Source organism: Amphiprion ocellaris, chromosome 4 (assembly GCF_022539595.1).
Source record: "Amphiprion ocellaris isolate individual 3 ecotype Okinawa chromosome 4, ASM2253959v1, whole genome shotgun sequence".
NCBI classification, from domain to species: Eukaryota; Metazoa; Chordata; class Actinopteri; family Pomacentridae; genus Amphiprion; species Amphiprion ocellaris.
The window spans coordinates 2602205-2622788 of NC_072769.1; the positions used below are offsets into that span (position 1 = coordinate 2602205).

Below are 20584 nucleotides of genomic sequence, written 5' to 3' on the forward strand. Positions count from 1 at the left end.
GCAGGAAGGAAGGACTTGCAGTATCTCTCTTTTAGACATGATCTGGTTTCTTATTACAACACTGGACTCCATAATATCCCCAATTCTCTCGCTCTGTTAAAAACCAGATCTGTGTCTTTCTCCATCTCCGCCCCTTGGTTCACCCCGATCTTTAGCTCATGAAAGCCTAAAGTCAGCAACTTGAGCGGCTATACCAGATAACTGGTCTCACTATCCACAAAGAAATGTACAATAACTACATCCTACATTATAACGACTCCATTTTCAACACCAAAACCCACTACTATTCCAGTATAATTTCTGCAAATAAGGAAACACCGTCACTGTTCTCCCCACTTAACACCATCACCCAACCCCAGGACTCTCTCTCCCCTCACTTGTATACAACCTCCTTCTGCAACTCCATAATGTCCTTTTTCACTACAAAAATCCAGAAAATCCACCAGTACCTTGGTTCAAACCCTCACCTCAGCACCTCAGCCAACTTTCACCCATCCACACATTCATTCTCCTCCTTCCAGCTCCCCACTCTCTCAGAAATCACAGAACTCATCCATAACTCCAAGCCATCCACCTATGAACTACACCCCCTCTCTACACAGCTGGTCAAAACCTGCCTCCCCTCTCTGCCCCCCCTCATCTCTGCCATCATCCACTCCTCTCTCACCACTGGAACCGTTCCTACATCCTTCAAGACTGATGTCATCACTCCAATTTTGAAAAAACCTGGTGCCGACCCCTCCAACTTCAACAACTTCCATCCTATCTCCAATTTACCCTTCATCTCCCAAATCCTTGAAAAAACAGTTGCCTCCCAACTCCACTCTCACCTATCCCGCAATAACCTGTATGAACAGTTCCAGTCCGGTTTCCGCCCACTCCACAGCACTGAAATAGCTCTTATCAAGATCACTGACGACCTCCTCATGGCAGCTGATTCTGGACTCCTCACCATCCTCATCCTCTTCAACCTGAGTGTGGCCTTTGATACCATCTGTCACACCACCCTCCTCCTCTGTGTGTGTGTGTGTGTGTGTGTGTGTGTGTGTGTGTGTGTGTGTGTGTGTGTGTGTGTGTGTGTGTGTGTGTGTGTGTGTGTGTGTGTGTGTTGTGTTTTTCAGGTTGCTCTGGAGGTGATTGAGGAGCTGTGTTATGAGATGGGTTTACACAGACTGGAGGCCATGGAGGAGTATGCTGTGTTTTTAGTGACAAACAGAGGTGTGTTCACAGACCCCCTTATTGTCTGTCTCTCTCTCACACACACACACACACACACACACACACACACACACACACACACACATACACACACACACACACACACACACACACACAAACTTTGCGTTCATATTCACGGGTCCTGATGAGTCTGTCAAGGTGAAACGAGAGCTCTTTGTTTTTTAAAACGTGAACTTCAAGGCTCACTGCCAGCAATAATCCAGTACTCAGATGCATTTTATTTTGTGTGTATTGTCGACTAAGATGGTTATTTTTTTGCATTTGCAAACATGATGCACTAAAATGCTTATAAACCTTTCCTATTTTGTCATATTCCTTCGCTCTGTGCTCCGGCTGCTTCTGCTTTATTGAAGTTTCGGTGCTTAAAGGACTCACACACACTTCGTTCACTTTGCATTCGGTTGCTTGTTTTTTTTATTACTGTCGTGGACCAAGCAGTCAAGCACAAAAAACACAGGTTTAAAGTTCCAAAAAAGGATGGATTTATTTTTTAAAAAAAATTGCTTTCACAAAACAAATGACAAAAGGTAATCAAATCAAAGTTATTGGGCCCTTAAAAGAGGTCAACAAAATATAACTCTACTGAAAATAAGGCTGACAAAAACTAGACACCAACTCAACTAACAAACCTGCCAGAATGAGACACTGGGGCAACACATATAGTGGTTGATAAGACCACATTTAACACACGGGGGGAAACTATATACACAATAACTAAAACTAACACAATGAAACCCTGATCCCCCAAATGATGTAAAAGCTCTTGGTCTGGTCCATGAGAGGGCCTGCAGCATAAAGCCCTGCTCTGTCCTCAGCCCTATCTTTGTCCATCTCCAAGCAGGAAATGCCACACAGCAACCCGGTAACTTAAACAAAGGAGAAATGAAATAATACAAGCAAATAGCAAAATGATGAACAATGTAAACTAAATATGTGTGCTCCATTCAGAAAAGAGTGGATTGTCAAAGTGCTAATAAACCAGTTTTAAACACAAACTGTGTGTTGTAATTCAAGCGACTGCAACTCAAAGTAACTAAATGTGGCAATGGTGTTAGTGGATGTGTCGATACCACATCCTTTTGTGTGGCTGTGGGCTCGGCCATCACAATTACTATAGCCTCAATACTCACCAGTTCAAACACTGGCTGAGTTAATATCCCCGTATACTCTATATTTTCAATGGCATCAGCCCTGATGATGAATATTCTGAGAGCACAAAACTTATGATTCAAGTGGTGAAAACTAGTATTTTCAGATACCAACACCCCAGAGCAACAATAGTTCCTTGCTTTGTAATAAGAGTGCAAACACAGCAAAATGAATATTTCTTATCCTTTCTGTCTTCCATAGGACAACACAATTCTATTCAATTCAATTTTATTTATATAGCGCCAATTACAGTCAAATTGTCTCGAGACACTTTACAGAACCCATATGCCTGAACCCCAGAGCAGCCCTAAGGAGACAGTGGCAGGAAAACACCCTTTTAACAGGGAAAAAACCTGGAGAAGGACCCGGCTCTAATGTGGGGGAACCATCTGCTGCTGGCCGGGCGGGTTGAGAGGGACAGAAGAGGTAGAGAGGTAGAGATAGAGGGGTAGAGGTAGAGGGGAAGAGGTGGGTGTGTGTGTGTGTGTGTGTGTGTGTGTGTGTGTGTGTGTGTGCAATTTGATACATGCGTGATGATCCATGCAAAGTACAACTAACATGGACACTTGTTGAACATGTGCTGCATGTTTCCACTGTGAAAGTTCAACGAAATGCTGACCAGCTATTAGTCTTTTTGAGTAAAGCAGCAGGTGATTGTTCAGGGGTTGAATATCTACACATGATGACAGCTGCTCCTGCTCATGATCTATTCTGAAGCTCAGTGCATCACTTAGCATGAAGCTACACAAATGTAAATGTGGCATCTCAGGGCCTGTGTGTTAGCAGTGTTATAGAATAGAATAGAATAGAATAGAATAGAATAGAATAGAATAGAAAAGAACAGAATAGAATAGAATAGAATAGAATAGAATAGAATAGAATAGAATAGAATGACTTTATTGTCATTGTACAACAAAACTGAAGGTGCAATCCTTCTGTAGGTGTCGTAAAAAATACACGACTGAGATAAAGAATTTAAAAACTCGAATAAAATATAAAGGAAATAGAAAGAACAAAAGAAAAAGAACAACGTGCCTAAAGTGCCCTGGAGTGCAATTGAGAATAAAAAAGGAACACAGTATAACCATTTCATCCGCACATGAACAATTATCATTCATTTCACACCATCAAATTATTGCACATGTATTTTGTGTTAATATTTGAAATTGTTTATAGCAGGAACTACTCTAGGAACTACATGGTGCCAGACGCCTCCAGCCTGTTTGATGGCCACGTCTGGCCCATGTACCTGCAACACAAGAACACAGGTCAGACGCTGAGTGTTAAAGTAAATATGCATTTCTCTGTGTGATGACAAACACTGGGTGCGTTCAGGTCAGAATGTGCGTCCACTGAACAAACATGAGTACATCCTGGATGTGGCCACCGAGGCCGAGCTTGTCGACTCCAACTACAGCTTCTGGTTCCGACGAGTTGTCTGGACTCAGCCGCTCAAGTTTGAGAACGAGCTCTGTGTGACCATGCATTATAACCAGGTACGACAGGTTTCACATGCTGCACATATGCTTTATCCATCATTTACAGGTTTATCTGTATTTAACTATGTCTGTGTGAATACTTAGATACTCCCAGACTATCGTAAAGGTCTGCTGAATGTTCTTCCACATGGAAAAGTGAGCGACCAGCAGTTCCACCAGACCTCCAAACTGGCAGCTTTGCAGCACCGAGCCAAAGACATCATCTTCATCCCCAGCATGTGAGGAAGTAGTTCAACTTTATTATGGTCCATAAAGGGAACTGTTTGCAGATTTTATCCATGCTGGGTTCATGACTTTACACTGCTATGAAGTGAAATAAAATAAAAATAGTATAGTGTAGTTGTAGAAGTGCAGTTAAGACAGAAGTTAATACACTGTGGGCTTTGACGCTGTTGAATCAAGAAACAGCATGTTTGTTCAGCTACATATATGAACCAGGGTTCTCACGCGTCCTGGAAAACCTGAAAAACCTGGAAAATGATCAATTTTCCAGTCATGGAAAACATATGGAAAATGACCAAAAAAAAAAGGTCAAATGTCCTGGAAATGATTAAGTTATCCTGGAAACATATTTATCCTCCCCATGTCAATGCAAACGGGTTAGAAGTTATGTGCATGCATGTCTGTTGTCAGCTTATCTTCTGGGCAACATTAAGGCTGGTAGAGTCACGCCCCACATGACGCTATCAGCCAATCAAATTTGCATTCCTGCTTCGAGCAGTTCTGCAATCCAGCTCTTCCAATTGACTTTGTCGCTACGTTTAGCGACTTTTCAGACCCCGTTAAGGACTTACCGCCTAGAGACAAAACTAGTGACTATAAGTTGAAAATTGTCGCTAGTGTTGGTCCACGAATGTGAGGGTTTTCTCTGCCGTGGGCGGCCACTGGCTCCTCTCTGTCCTACATTGAGTGACAGGCAGAGGAGAGTTCTAGTGGGCGTGTCGGTTACTGATTGGCTGTGAGCTGCGAGATGCAACATCTCTGATTTCAGCACAGCAGGAGCTCAACAGGTAATCTTAATGGGCCATGTTTCACTCAGTATTTCACACTTGTTTTATTGTCTGACAAAAGTAAGTGAATGAAAACAACATTAGGAATTCTGTTGTATTACTATGTGCACAGATAGATGGAGAGAAGAAATTAGAGAGATTAACGACTTTTCATGTCGATTTAATCTCTGTAATTTCCAATAAAAGTAGTTGTCAACAGAGTGAGATGCGCACAGAGACCTCAGGGAAGAGGAGAAGACTGTAACTATGACGTGTTCATTTGAACCGCTAGCAGGGGTCAAGAGGCTAAAATAACTCAGCAACTTTTTTGAGGAGCATTTTCATTAGAATGACATTGCTTTGTTTTATATTGACCTTATTGCGCTGCAGGATAAAGTTTTATTTTGATATTTTAGTTATATTTATAACAAATTATGATTTGCTTGGGTATTTTGGCAGTGATTTTGATTTTAATTATGTTTGAGAAATGCAGGTGCCACATGTGTAAAAAATCTGAGTTGTGCAGTAAACTGACATGAAACAAAGGAAATAATTTTTCAGTCATTTATTGAAAATATACAAATGTTTTTAAATGAATTGCACCAGAGAAAGCTGAGTTGGAAATTACCCAGTTGAACACTGTAACTCCAGTTTGTCATGCTAGTGAAGTGCTACGGTGTAATCTATTTGCATTATTCTATGATACATTTGTCAGAATTATTTTTCATAGATAAATTATAGCCATAGATTGCACATCAAATGTCTGAGTAATAAATATAGAAACAATCTGGGTAAATGCACGGTACAACTGTAGTAAAGAACACTTCCAAAGAATGAGGGGGAAGGGAATGTATTAGTGTATGACGTGACAACGTGTCTGTAGCGGCTGGAAATGTCCTGGAAAAGTCCTGGAAAATAATTTCAGGGAAAGAGTGGGAACCCTGTGAACCATAAATACGCATGTATGGTCATTTTAGTCAGAAACTTTTAGGTACATTTTTTTTATTAAGTCCAAACAGCTTCAGATAGTCTGTATATTTGTCCTCCTTGGACTTTAGATTCTTGTAATTACATTTCTAGCAATTATTTCCAATATTCCAAGTCAAGATTCTACACCTTATTCAGGATTTTAAAATGAATTATGCCATACAAAATAAACTCTGGCCCCATGGAAACCTTTAGAACATGCTCTTTTTCTCCTTAACCCTTCGTCCCCCAAGCAATTTCTGATTATTATTTACTCCTGTCACATTTTTATTGAGTGTGGGTTCATTTCTTCACTGCAATATAAAGTACTGCACCTCTACGGAAACAGAACAGACATGACTAGACTCAAACGTGTTTTCTGTGCAGAATGCTGTAAGTCATAAAAGAAAGAAATGCATTTTTACAAAGTGCTCTTAAGTGTTAGCAATACCAGAAAAAGTGGTTGGCTTCACATATTCTAGACATATTACTGCTTACATTTTTAGTTTGTCAACTTTCTTGACTCCTGTTTGCTCCTGCAGTAACACAACCTGCAATTTATCACAGCCGAGTCAACAATAGTTTCAAGGTTGCGTCAAGGAGCACAGATTATTTCTTCATTCTACAGTATCTGGTTGGTCTAAATTATATATTTTGGGTGAAATTTTAAGCAAGACATGCAGAATAATGTGATTTTTATGAAACTTTTAAGGTCAGATTGATGAGTACTTCAAGAACCATCACAATGTTGAAACAAAAATCAGACAGTTCTTTCTGGTTTCTGCCTCCAGTAAACTGTGTGATTTTGTAATAACTCTCTAAATACAATAATATATTTTGTTTGTAAGTTCTCTGAGTATAAGTGAAGGATTTTGACTTTCCTTAAATATAGCAGTTTTGTAAATACAAGTCCGGACTGCGCTTGTTGTGTCTAAAGGGCATGACTTTTTTTTTTTTTTTAAATAACTTTCTCAACTGTTAAAAACTCTTATACGATTTGTTGCCACTGTTATCAGAGTCTCTTTCCTCCCACACACGTAGCCAAAAGCAGAACAGCTCACTGGGTTGTGTAAAATCATTTCCAGAAGTGGATGCCAACTTGTGTTTATCTGACTCTGTACTGCTCTTTCTCTCTCCTCCAGACACGACTTGTCTGAGTATGTTACCACACCTCTCTTCAAAAAGCAGCCGCCCCAGCAGTGGGTTACCATGGTGACGCAGCACATGCAGCAAATACAGACACTGAACCCACACCAGGCCAGAGCACAGTTCCTGGGTAGGATGGATGGATGGATGGATGGATGGATGGATGGATGGATGATGATGATAGATAGATAGATAGATAGATAGATAGATAGATAGATAGATAGATAGATAGATAGATAGATAGAAAAAAAGCCCTAAAAATATAAACAGAAGGAGAAAAATTAACTGTGTAACAGAAAAGGAGTGCTGCTATACAAATTACTTTGTAAAATACAGAATAAGATTTTATTTCTGTGTTTGTGCTCGCAGGGCTAGTCAGTGCCTTCCCCATGTTTGGCTCCTCGTTCTTCTACATTCACAGCAGCAGCTCCACAACCTTCTACGCTCCCTGTATCCTTGCTGTCAGTCAACATGGTCTCCACTTCCTGCACAAAAACACACATGTAAGAAAGCACACACACATTCTGTCACAGTATGACTGGGCTCTTTGTGATGGGAACATGAGCCCAGAACTACAGTTGTGTGTTGTTGTGTTTGCTGCAGGAGCTGATGGCAGTGGTCCCCCTGGTGGAGGTGCAGTCCAGCCGTACACAGAGGCCCACCGCTGGAGCCAGCTACCCATATGTGGACCTCACCTTGGGGGACATGAACACACATCGGGTCATTCAGCTGCAGCTGGAGCAGGTATTACACAAGAAACATGCAAACACAGACAAGGACACACGTCAGGGGTGAACACGTGGTTATCTTTGCATGATGGTTTCCTCTACATCCACAGGGCCTGGAGCTGTGTCGAGTCATCGCCATGCAGGTGGAAAACATGATGTCTGTGCGGGAAAAAAGGCTCACTCTGCCACCCAGTGAAATCACCATGCTGTAACACACTTGTGCCCAACGCACAAACTCATGTACATTCACACATGTAGATGAAACCTCTAGAAATAGCCTACCTCTCCTTACCTGAAGGTGTTTGTTGTATGAATCGAACACACACTAACGTGTAAAATCACTTTTATTTTGTTGTTGTTCTGTGCAGCCTGGAAACAGTGAGTGTCAACACTGATTAATGTTTATTTTTTTCAGTTTGACACCTTGATGTTTGCCCTCACTGCTACACTTTTAACAGGTTTCAACATGTTTATTCTGTACAGAGGTTGCTAATGAACAGTGAGGAAGCTTTACAGGTCTGTGCCTTGTCATTACAAAGTTTTATAGCCGATATGTACCATATTTTTTATTTTTTTATTACTGTGGTAAACTGTAAAACTTGATGTGTAAACAGCTATATTCAACCTATGTTAGTGTGTACTTGGTCAAGAGTATTTTATCGAAATAAATGATGAGTTTTTAAATTAGAGAACTGTGGGCACTTCTGCGCTGATTCAGTAAAATGATGAATATATAATACTGTACACTGTCAATATAAAATAGTCAAATTAAATATTTTGATATTTTGAAAAAATAATTTTTTGAAATTTTTTTTGATGAATCTGCTATCTAATAGAGAAAAACATTAATCAGCAATTTTTTTTTCTAATTAGGCTTTCATTTAGGTCGTTTTTTCATATATGCAGTATAAAAATGCATTCAAATTCAAGTTCAAGACCTTTATTTGTCTCAAACACAACTAAACACAGTATAATTACGCAGTGAGCACCTGTCCATATATATATATATGTATATATATATATATATATATATATATATATATATATATATATATATATATACATACATACATACATATACACACACACACACACACACACACACACACACACACACACACACACACACACATATATATATATATATATACAAAAATAAAATAAATCAAAGTGTTTGTATGATTTACATATTCACTTTTACTGTTTTTATTTTCATACTCTGCTTAGTGGTTCATTGAACAACCATGTCTTGTATTTTACAGTTGGCCTAGGTTTTGTTAAATCCTTCATCACTTCATCCATTCAGGCAAATATATGCAGTGGACTAAAAAGCACAATTACCTACTGGAGTTTAGTTAAAATTCTCAAACACACGTGCACAGTATTTGAGTATATATACTTCATTGCTTTCCACTACTAGTTGTGCAGAGTGTCTTTCGTTGCAGAACATGTCAATAAAGTACTTTTTTTATGATTGAGTTTATTAGATAAGCATGAACACTCAACAGTTAAGACCGACATAGCTCCTTAAATGAGCAGTGTGAAGCTCCTGGAGATAAACAGGAGGTTAGTGGGACAGATTTAGCAGCAGTGGACTGAAATGTGTCCTCAGAGCCCCGGAGTGGATTTAGTCCCTCCCCATGCCCCAAACTGAAGAATCACAAATGAGCATGCGCAGATCCTTGGCAGGTTACACGAGTGTGTTTTCAGCCTTTCTCTTGGAGACGTTATCGGTGGCGTAAAATTAGACGTGGCCGATCTTCGTGGCCGCCTAACAATGTGTTTCTTGGACTACTGGAGGTAAAAACCTGAGTGGAGACGTCTCCGGAGCGCCGAGGATTTGAATTTAGCGGTGACGTGAAATGTTGCTGCGTGGTTTGTCGGTATTTCCGGGCAGCGACGGACAGACCGAGCCAGGCTAGCTGAGCTAAGCATTAGCAGCTCGGCTAACATTGTCTGCGTCTCCGGTGCGGTGCGGTACCGACCCTGCGGTTATTACGACTCTGTTTGCTTGTGAGTGTCCAGTAGTGTCACCTACACACCGCCCAGTGTCCCACCAGGCTACCGCTTCAATGAACAGAGGGGGCGGCGGAGGGACTTACCTAATGTTAGCTAGTTCTGTACGCTGGACGCCGCTGTGAGAGTCTCCGGTCCCGTCAGTAAGTGATATCGAACCGTCCCACGTCTTGTCCGTTCACGTTTACCGGACCGTGTTACGTTGAAATGCTGCGCTGATCCGTGCTGTCCGTTAGCTAGCAGCCCACGTAGCAGCACACCGACCGACATGGCAGCCGGCGGATACTCGGACCTGAGAGAGAAGCTCAAATCCATGACGCCGCACAGGGACGACAACAAAAATAAATACGTGGACGGGACGAATAACGGCGGCGGGAAGGGCCGAAAGAGAAAGTACCGGGAGTCTGACGACGACGAGTACGAGCACAGCGAAGACAGCGCGGAGCTCCGGGAGCAGGAGGCCCGCCGGGTGAGGAGCAGCATCCTGCAGAAGAGCATCTTCAGCCCGGGAGAGTGCGCCCTCATCGAGGAGAAGATTGACGAGGTGGTGGCCAAAGGAGAGGCTGGACTTTACAGGGAGCACACCGTGGACAGAGCGCCCCTCCGTAACAAGTACTTCTTCGGTGAGGGCTACACGTACGGAGCCCAGCTGGAGAAGCGTGGACCGGGCCAGGAGCGGCTCTACCGCAAAGGGGAGGTGGACGAGATCCCGAGCTGGGTGCATGAGCTGGTGATCCAGCGGCTGGTGTCCAACGGGGTGATCCCGGAGGGGTTCGTCAACAGCGCAGTCATCAATGACTACCAGCCCGGTGGGTGCATCGTGTCACACGTGGATCCTCTGCACATCTTCGCTCGGCCCATAGTCTCGGTGTCTTTCTTCAGTGATAGTGCGCTCTGCTTCGGCTGCCGCTTCCAGTTCAAACCGATCCGGGTGTCTGAACCAGTGTTCGTCCTGCCCGTGAGGAGGGGGAGTGTCACGGTGCTCAGGTGAACAAAACTGCTGTCATGGTGTTGACCGAGCTGCTCAGGCCTCATACTGCTGCTACTAATAGCTCTTTTTCCTTCTCCCTCAGTGGCTATGCCGCTGATGACATTACCCACTGCATCAGACCCCAAGACATCAAGGAGCGGCGTGCAGTGATCATCCTCAGAAAGTGAGTGAGGGTACCAGCATCCATCCATCATCTATATACCCATAATCCTCTGTAGGGTCTGATTTCATTTCTGCTGATTGGACACCTCACTGACTGAACCACTTCTTTCCATTTACATTAAAATCATCCATCCATTATCTATATAGGTTCATACAGGCTTATGGGCTGGAATCTATCCCATAGAGAAATGTAAACAAAAGGAGAAAAATATGTTTTGAAAATACAAACATGAGTAGAAAAATGTCTCAAAAATATAAAGAAAAGCAGAAAATATGTCTTCAAAATATGAACAAATGTAGAAAAAATCCTAAAATATAAACAAAAGTAGAAAAATATATTTTAAATATATAAGTAGAAAAATGTCTTAAAAATATAAACATGAGTAGAAAAATATGTCTTAAAAATATAAACATGAGTAGAAAAATATGTCTTAAAAATATAAACATAGGTAGAAAAATTTCACCAACAAAATGTTAACATGATTTAAAAAATATGTCTTGAAAATATAAACAAAAATAGAAAAATATGTCTTCAAAATATAATCAAAAGCAGAAAAATATGTCTTCAAAATATAAACAAAAGTTGAAAAATATGTCTTAAAAATACAAGTAGAAAAATATGTCTTAATAGAAACAGGTAGAAAAATATGTCTTTAAAATATAAACAAAAGCATAAAAATATCTTAAAAATATAAAAATATATCTTAAAAATATAAACAGAAAAATGTCTTAAAAATATAATCATAAGAAAATATGTCTTAAAAATACACACATGGGTAGAAAATATGTCCGAAGCCACATGTCCACTAGATGCGATTTTCCCACATGTAAACACGCTGCATCTGAAAATCGCACGGACGGTGGGCGGTCACTAGCAGGCCACAGCATTGACAAATGACAGCGCTTGAGCAACAGTGGGCCACTATGTGGTCACGTGGCAGCGCTTTCAGCTTGATGGTCTGGCAGACGAGTCGGATAAACACAGCGGCTCGGCCACAAGCTTTCCCTTTTATTTATTTATGAATTTTCTCTTTAATTTCGAAAACACGTCAGCGAAAAGTATTTCTGAAAGCATTTGAGACGAGAAATAACCTGTGCAATAGCTGAATCTGTCCTCCTTTTAGATCAGCTATGTCCTCAAACTTTAGAAGTGTGAGGACAGTTTCACGATGTGTGGGATCTCCGTGCGCTGCATCGAATTTGCATAAAGTAGAAATCCAGTCTAGTTTATGCAAATGAGCTGCGGCCCGCTCTGGCTCAACACACCGAATCGCAGCTGGAAGCGCTCCACATGTGGCATGCTGGTCCAGTTGCTGATATTTTTAAGACATATTTTTCTACTCATGTTTATTTTTTGAAGACATATTTTTCTACTCATGCATGGGATGTCTGCACGCTGCATTGAATTTGCATAAAGTAGAAGTCAAGTCTACTTTATGCAAATGAGCTCCGGGTAAACACACCAGATCACAGCTGGAAACGCATTGCAACCGGACCAGCATGCCACATGCGGTGCATTTCTACCTGCGATCTGATGTGTATACCCAGAGCGGGACGCGGCTCATTTGCATAAAACAGACTCGACTTCAGGTGCGTGTCCACTAGATGGTGATTTTCCCACATGTAAACGCGCCGCATCTGAAAATCGCACGCATGGTGGGCGGTCTGGGTAAACACACCAGATTGCAGCTCGAAATGCACTACATGTGGCATGCTGGTCCGGTTGCGGTGTGTTTCCAGCTGCGATCCAGTGTGTTGAGCTGGAGAGGGCCGCAGCTCATTTGCATAAAGTAGACTGGACTTCTACTTTATGCAAATTCGATGCGGCGTGTGGAGATCCCACACCGTGAAACTGTCCTCAAACATCTAAACTAGCTGTCGGCAAACTAAAATGAGGACAGATTCTCCTACTGCACAGCTTATGTCTCGCCTCAAATGCTTTCAGAAATACTTTTTGCTGAAGTGTTTTCGAAATGAACGAGAAAGTTGGCGGTCGAGCCGCTTTGTTTATCTGACGCATCTGCCGGATTTCAAGCTGAAAGAGCTGTCACGTCCCACGTAGTGGCCCACTGAAACTCAGTTGTTGTCATGTGACAATGTTGTGGCCCACTAGTGATCACCCACCATGCGTGCGATGTTCAGATGCAGTGCGTTTACATGCGGGGAAATTGCATCTAGTGGACACGTGGCTTTGGAAATGTGAACAAAAGTAGAAAAATGTATTAAAACTGTAAATGTAAGTAGAAAAATATGTCTTAAAAATATAAACATGAGTAAACAAAAAGTATTAAAATATAAACATGAATAGAAAAATCTTTCCTAAAAATGTAAACACAAACAGAAAAATATGTATTAAAAATATAGACATGAGTAGAAAAATGTCCTAAAAATATATACGTAAGTAGGAAAATATAAAACACGAATAGAAAAATCTGATCTAAAAATGTAAACATAAACAGAAAAATATGTTCTATATCAGCGAAGGCAAGGTTCACCTGGACAGGTCACCAGTCTCTTACAGGGCGACATAGAGACAAACAAGCACACTCACATTCACACCTACGGACAATTTAGAATCACCACTTTGCTTCTAATCCCCTCGTGTCATTCTGCAAGTTTTCAGTCATTTTATAATTTCACTTAATAATTCTGTGTTCATTCTGAACAGATTTAAGTAACAGTGGACAATTTTTGAGTCATTTTGGGAAGATTAATTTCTGACAACTTTTGTGGAATGCTGGACACATTTTCTGCAATTTTAGATCATTTTCAAGTCATTTTATACAAATTTTGAGTCAGTTTGGATGAATTTTAAAGCATCTTTGACAAATTTAGTGTCATTCTGCAAATTTTCAATCATTGTGGATCCTTTATAACTATTTGAGAGGAATTCTGACAGATTTCGGATAGTTTCCTAATCATTTTAGACTATTTCCATGCTATTCTAAACTAATTTTCGTCAGTTTCGATCATTTCTGGAAAATTCATTGATTTTTGAAGCATTTAGGACAATAAGGGTTTGGAATCAGAGTGGTTTAACCCTTTTTCTGCAGTTTCTGAGAAAAAGAGGTTCAAAGTTTTTTTTGTGTTTTCAAGAATGGTCTTACATTCAAAATGCCACTAATGCTATATTTGGGTTGTCTAGACCATAAAAAATGAAAGAAATGATATAAAACTCAGTTTGGTTATTTTGTGGGTTAGACCACTCTTCTTCTAACCCCTTCAGTTAACCTCAGCATGTCTTTGGACTGTGGGAAGAAACTAGAGAACCCGGTGGAACATGCAAACTCCACACAGAAAGATCCCAGGCCCAGGCATGCTAGCATTTAAAAAGTAATGATTCAGTATGGAATGTCACCCTGCTCTCCTCTTTTTGCCAGGACCAGACCTGACGCTCCTCGACTGGACTCTGACAGCCCTTTAAGCTCTTCTCCTGCAGGGAGACCTGCTCCTCTGAAGGCCAAACGCTCTCATCGCAAAGCAGACCCTGACGCCGCTCACAGGTATAAAATCACAATACAGACACTCTACGGGTCTTGATGCTTCCAAACCAGAGCTGCAACTAACACTTGTTTCCATCATCAATTCATTTGTCATCTTTTTTCTTAGGCAATAAAATGTCATAAAGTAGTGAAAAATGTCAATCAGTTGTTCCCTAATCCCAAGTTGACGTCCTCAAATGTCTTGTTTTCTCCACAATCCAAAGATATCCAGGTTACTGTCATAGCAGAGTAAAGAAACCAGCAAAATTCTCAAATTCAAGAGAATAGAACCAGGGAATTTCTTCTGAAAAATTTACTTAAATCTATTAATCGATTGTCAAAATTGTTGACGATTAATTTAACCCTCCTGTTAGGTTTGTTTTTCAGGAATAGCCATGATCTTCCCAGGGTTATGTTTAATTATACAAAAATGGCAGAAACCAAAAAGTCCAAATCTCAATTCCAGTACAAACCATTTCAGTCAATATTTAGTGCAATAGGGTTCTTTACCTCTCGCAGATCATGGTTCAATGATGATAAGTCACTCGTTTTTCAGAAATAATGCATATTAAAACTTTTTTAATATACATTGCAATTACCTACATTTATAATACAGCAATTTTACATGACATTGAATTTTTTAAATTTTATTTTACATTTTCAGTTTTTTTCTTTTCATGGAGTTGCTGATACTGATAAATCAAAGCTAAATTAAGTGCTTCATAATTGCTTTGTTGTTTCTAACCACAAAAAATTGAAATAAGTGAGCTGCCCCTATAGTCGGGCTGTAGTTCGCAGAAAAAGTCAAGAATTTGGGGATTTTAAATGAGCAGTACATCATAATTGAACCTCATGTTGGTGTTCTTGTCGTTGCTCTGGAAACATGACTCATTCCAGCATGGAGAGATGTTTTCCATTAAAGTCAGTCCATGTGAGACCAAAAGCTGTGTCCGCCCAGTAGCAAGGCAGGGGTGCCAAACATACAGCCCGGCAGAGGGTCCAATTGGACCTGTTGGATGACTTTGCAAAGGGTAAAAATTACAGTTGAGGAGTATAAGAGTCAATTCCTTCACTTCGATGCAATAAGTTATATCTTAAACAGTTTTTTTTCATCTAATATCTTTTTAATTTGCTAGATGAAGCCACCAGGTTGCCGTGCCTTTCTCGTTAACAATTTGATTTGAATGGATCAGTGATGCAAATGGTGCAAAGAAATTCCAAGTTGTAAATATGTAAAACCATCCATCCATTATCTATACACCGCTTAATCCCCACTAGGGTCGCAGGGGGGGTTGGAGCCTATCCCAGCTGACTCGGGCGGAGGCAGGGGACACCCTAGACAGGTCGCCAGTCTGTCGCAGGGCCACATACAAAGACAAACAATTATGTAAAACCATAAATTTAAAATAATCTCTAGATCTTGACAAGTTATTTCGATCATAAAGTGAAATTCTATATTGTTCAGTTCCAGATACCTGTGACTAAATGTTTTCTGCCTTTGTAGATTCGCTGTGATCTGTAAGTTGAAATATGTAAATGATAAATTGAGGCATAATATTGTTGAAATTGAACGTATTTTCTTAAGAAATTTAAGGATGTTCATAATGTTTTGTAGAAAGACAGTTCATGTGAACATTTTCAGACTGTACTTTTTTTGCACTGAAACAAATGGAAACATTTGGAGTTGTGATGATTTACATGTTATTTACTTGATTTTACTTGTCCTGTATGTGGCCCCTGAACTAAAATAGATTTCATACCCCTGTACTAAAACAGATGCTACATAGGTATTGTTCTACTTACATAAAATCTGTGCAATATTAATAATTGATAATATACTAGAACAATCTACTAGTGTCAAACATATGGACAGCTTTACAAAGTGTAAAAATTACAGAGAGGACATCAACTGCAAATTGTACATTTTCTTAAAACCATGAATTTAAATTATCTCTACACCTTGGCAAGTTGTTTTGATCATAAAAAAAGGTTATTATGCTCTGATTTTACTGGTCCTGTATGTGGACCCTGAACTAAATTGAGTGTGACACCTCTGTAGTGGAACATGTAGAAATGGTAGCAACTACACTTTATGATTAAAATTGCACTCGTTAATTTAGGGGCACTATCCTCAGCTTGCCTGAGGAAAATATCAATTTAAGCTAAGTCTGAAAGAGAGTTTGACTAAAATGAAGTTGATCAGTCTCATGCTGAAGGTCAAAAACTCTGATTTCATTGACCTCCAGTTCCCAAAACAAAGAAATACACAGTAGAACCGATGCTAATTATATACAAGCATTTATTAACTAATACTACGAACAAACAATAAACAATGACATGACAACAACAGACAATGTATAAATGAATGAATAAATCCAGATAAAATAATGAACTGTGATCGTCACTGGAAGCAGAAAAGGTGATGAATTTAGAATTTGGAATTGGAAAACAAAGTATAATTTTTAATTCACCCCTTCAGCAGAAGGAAAGTGATACTTGCGTAGCCTTTGTAGGAGAGCCCGCTGCAGGATGTGGAGCTGTGATGATCTGCTGAATGAGATGTTCAGGAACGCAGAGACAAGGAGGAATTTTGGCAGGTTTACAATGCAAAATTGTGTCAAAGCAAAAACACTACGAGTCAAAGCTCATAGTTATCAAGAAGATATTTGTGCTGTTGCAGTTCCTAAGTAATTCTGAAGTCCAGTTGTATTCTTCTAAGAATTGTATTTTTCTAAGATCCTTTGTTATACAAGCTGATTCTTACAAGCCCAGTTAGAAACCTAAGTTGAATTTTTCTAAAATCCCAAGTTACATTCTCCATAAAAACCAGTCTAGTCTAAGACAAAATCAAGTAAACCCAAGTTTTTAAAAAGCCAAAACAAAACTAAACTCAGAGTCTAGAAAGCCCCCCAAAAAAGCTAAAACAAAGCTCAAACTGAGTATCAGTCCAGTTACTTTCCTCTATACAGAAAGCTTTGGAGCCAAATGTAAATCAGCATCTAACCAATCATGGATGTGTTCCTCCCAAGGGATGGTGTTAAGCTTCACTGTCCAGGAGAGATCAGAGGCCAAATACCTTATTTCTAGTTAATTTCTTAAATGTAGAATTCCATTTCTTCAATATTTATGGTGATCACAGATCTGAAATAGCATTGAATAAATGATTAAAATGACACCAAACACAATATGTTTATCTCATATGGTTCCTGAGATAATAATAAAATGTGTAAACATAAGAATAAACTTACAAATTGTAGGCTTTAGGCTACATGATGGTAAACTTATAACATGGTTAAACATAAAAGCATATACATTTGGTAATAATAAAAAGAAGACATAGGGAGTATAAAGTAAAAGTAAAAAGTCTCTCTTTGTCTTTTATGGCTGTGGTCAGTGACAGAGAGAGAGAGGAGGGGCTGTTTGTGTATCATGTGTGTGCATCTTTCACAAACACTTCAGATTCGGTGTGTTCTTCCCTCCTGGTCCTGATCAACCTGGTATCAGAGACTGAGTCCAGATCATTATTCTGATGATGGTGCATTTCTTTAATGTTCTGATTTAAACTGTTGAATCCATTCCTGCATACCAAGTTCTGTGTGTTAGTTAAGCTTGTTTTATGCCTACAGCGTCCGCGAGGTCCGTGCGGCTCCGTGCGGAAAAATTACGTCATTTTCGCACCCACGCCCCCTCCAGCGGCCTTTCCGTGCGGAAAATTTCCACTCCGCGCACCTCCACATTTTTCTAACCAACGCGGACAGAGCCGCACGGAAAAACATGGCGGAGGGCCAGGACCTACTCGTAGCTGAAGTCTAGAAATACGTGAACTTATACGATTCATCACACAGAGATCACCGTGGTAACCAGGTTATGAAGTATTCATGGTGTGAAATAAAACTAACTGCTGAAATGCTTTTATTCGGTACAATGCCGTGTTGTAAGTGGTGTAAACCATGGCAAACTTCTTCTTCTCTAGTTCAGTGCCAGAGTAGACCAGGTAGACGTGTGTTTGAGCTACACTGCCCCCTGCAGTTTGGAAGCAGACTTCTTCTTCTCTAGTTTATTACTAGAGTAGACCAGGTAGAAGTGTGTTTGAGATGCACTGCCCCCTGCAGTTTGGGAGCAGACGCGCACGGAGTATAAACGCACACGTTCTCTCGCACGGATTTCCGTGCGGCCGATTTCCGCGCGGCTCGTTCGTGCGGAAAGTATATTCCAGCCTTTAGGGAGATCAGAAGGTCAGAATGCCCATCCTCTACTGCAGAGGTGTGGTTTTTCTCACAGTTGACACTTTGTGACGCTTATCAGATCCTGGTGGAAGTAGGAGGCATCCCGTTGTCTCCAAAAGTGCCATGAGTGGTCCTTTATTCGTAAACATCCGATCAGCAGATGTTCCATTTGGAGGTGAATTTTGGGTTAGCTGTCTCCTGAAATGGTGTCTTACCAAATTTACAGCTTTGGGAGAGGGTGTTTGCATCTTTGTGTGTTGCTCTGGAATGTTCTGCTCCTTAGTACACTACACCTCTGAGTTAAGGGGTCCTGCTTCACCTTCTGTTTTTACATGGTTGTAATTAGTAGTATTTGGTCAAGACTGAGTTTCCTCGTACTGAGTGGATGCAGTAAGACCTCCAAGAGTGTTGAGCTGATTGTCATGTGTGTCTCCACCAGGCCGAGGGTTCTGGAGATGGATAAAGAAGAGAACAGACACCCTTCGCTCTCCCGTCATCGGCGTCACAGCATCAGGTCTGAGAACTACTGGAGGCGTGGTCAAGACTACGACAAACACCAGGAGACTTCAGGGCGCAAAGTAAAAATGAGACGCCATTGATTCCTTTCTTTCACGTGCAGATGAATATCTGTTCTTTTGTGTATTTCAGTTTTGCGGTATTATTTGACCGGTCAACGTTCCCTTGGTCCAGTTCTAGTCTGGCATGAGGAGCTCAGTCATCACATTGTCTGCATTTTAGTTTGAGTCTGGATCAGTTTGAGTGTTTGTTTCTGGCAGACAAAGCCAGCGTGTCTGCTTCATATTACAGAACCTCTAGTTACTTACTACAGTTAGGTTCTGCTGTTAAACTGTTCAATTACCTTAAATTATACCTTTTTGTTTTTTTGTTCATAGATGCTTCAAAATTTCATGTATTTTTTTGTAACCAGGGTGTACAGACCTTAAGAGCTAAGAGGAAGATGTACGTATGGACTTGTACAAAAGAAAAACCTGACCTGTAATCTAACTTGTTATAATGTACAATATGTTTGCATAGTCTTTGATTGGGGGACTTTTATGGAGAATGAACCTTTGTTTTCTTGCACCTACACTACTGCTCCGTACCTTTACTGTGCCATGTCAGATCTTCATATCATGTTCTCTTTGGCCTCCATATCGCAGTTTAAGTTACAGTAACTGGCAAACATGCAACCGTGCTTTCTGTGTTATGATTGTACTCATCTTGGTGGAGTTCGCAGGATGACCTATCAACTAAACTGATGCTTTATGGAGTGATGGAAAACTCAGGTCTTGTTGTACACTCTGACATCAGTCTGAAGTTGTTTTACCTCATATGGTGACAGAGGCCACGTTGTTCTGTATTAAATCTAATTTCTCGTCATTTAAATCAGATGAGATGTGGGTCAGTCGGAACTAAGCAAAACCGCCTCTGTTGTGTCCCGTTTTGAGAAGAAGCTCGACTTCCAGAAATCTCACTCCTTGCTGTTTGCTGTGTAAACACACAAATGTGTTGCTTTCTTCCAGTCGGCCATATTTGGCAGAGATGCTCATTAGCTGTCTGCTAGGTTGGTCTGGAGTTGCACATGAACAAAAATAACCTACGTTCAGAGGAGAGGTTGCTTTCCGAAAAAAAAGATGAGTAGTGTTCACAGCTTTCTGAAGCTCTGCTACACTTGAGAGCTTAAGCATGTTAGCGACAATAAGCTGCAATGCTGGACAGCAAATGGGAAATTGATTTTGTGAACAGTAGTATAATGACTTTTAGTGGTCACTTTTGATTTGACGGAGAAGGTGCTGATGAATTAAAGAAACCTAAAAATTGTCTTTGCAGAGTTGATTCTTTAAAGCTGCTCAACAATAGTTACGTAAATGAAGGAGCCGTCCAGATGAGAATTTACAGTGTGTTTTCCAACCACGGCGAACACTTTTTAAATTATTGGCTCATTGACAGTGATCAAGGCAGCAGTATCAGATATATGCCTTCATTTTCAA

At 40.4% G+C, this 20584-nt stretch overlaps 2 protein-coding genes and 1 long non-coding RNA gene across 3 annotated transcripts in view; 2 read left to right on the forward strand and 1 right to left on the reverse strand.

Annotated features, from left to right (window-relative positions):
• myo15ab (myosin XVAb) overlaps window positions 1-8587 on the forward strand; it is a 110912-nt gene extending 102325 nt beyond the window's left edge. The window contains exons 70-76 of the mRNA XM_055009995.1: window positions 1122-1218; window positions 3724-3884; window positions 3972-4105; window positions 6985-7118; window positions 7358-7491; window positions 7592-7732; window positions 7827-8587. Of these exons, the coding sequence (XP_054865970.1) occupies window positions 1122-1218; window positions 3724-3884; window positions 3972-4105; window positions 6985-7118; window positions 7358-7491; window positions 7592-7732; window positions 7827-7928 (903 nt within the window). The 3' untranslated portion in view covers window positions 7929-8587. The remainder of the gene's footprint in view (window positions 1-1121; window positions 1219-3723; window positions 3885-3971; window positions 4106-6984; window positions 7119-7357; window positions 7492-7591; window positions 7733-7826) is intronic.
• LOC129348759 (uncharacterized) lies at window positions 5427-9957 on the reverse strand. The gene is made up of 2 exons (XR_008601446.1): window positions 9819-9957; window positions 5427-7473 (listed from the first exon to the last, which is right to left on the reverse strand). It is a non-coding gene; the product is annotated as an uncharacterized LOC129348759 (long non-coding RNA).
• Window positions 9958-10000: 43 nt separating this feature from the next.
• Window positions 10001-20416, forward strand: alkbh5 (alkB homolog 5, RNA demethylase). The gene is made up of 4 exons (XM_023295501.3): window positions 10001-10719; window positions 10806-10886; window positions 14266-14388; window positions 19033-20416. The coding sequence occupies exons 1-4, from the start codon at window positions 10001-10003 to the stop codon at window positions 19190-19192; spliced, it is 1083 nt and encodes a 360-aa protein (XP_023151269.1). The 3' UTR covers window positions 19193-20416.
• Window positions 20417-20584: the final 168 nt, after the last annotated feature.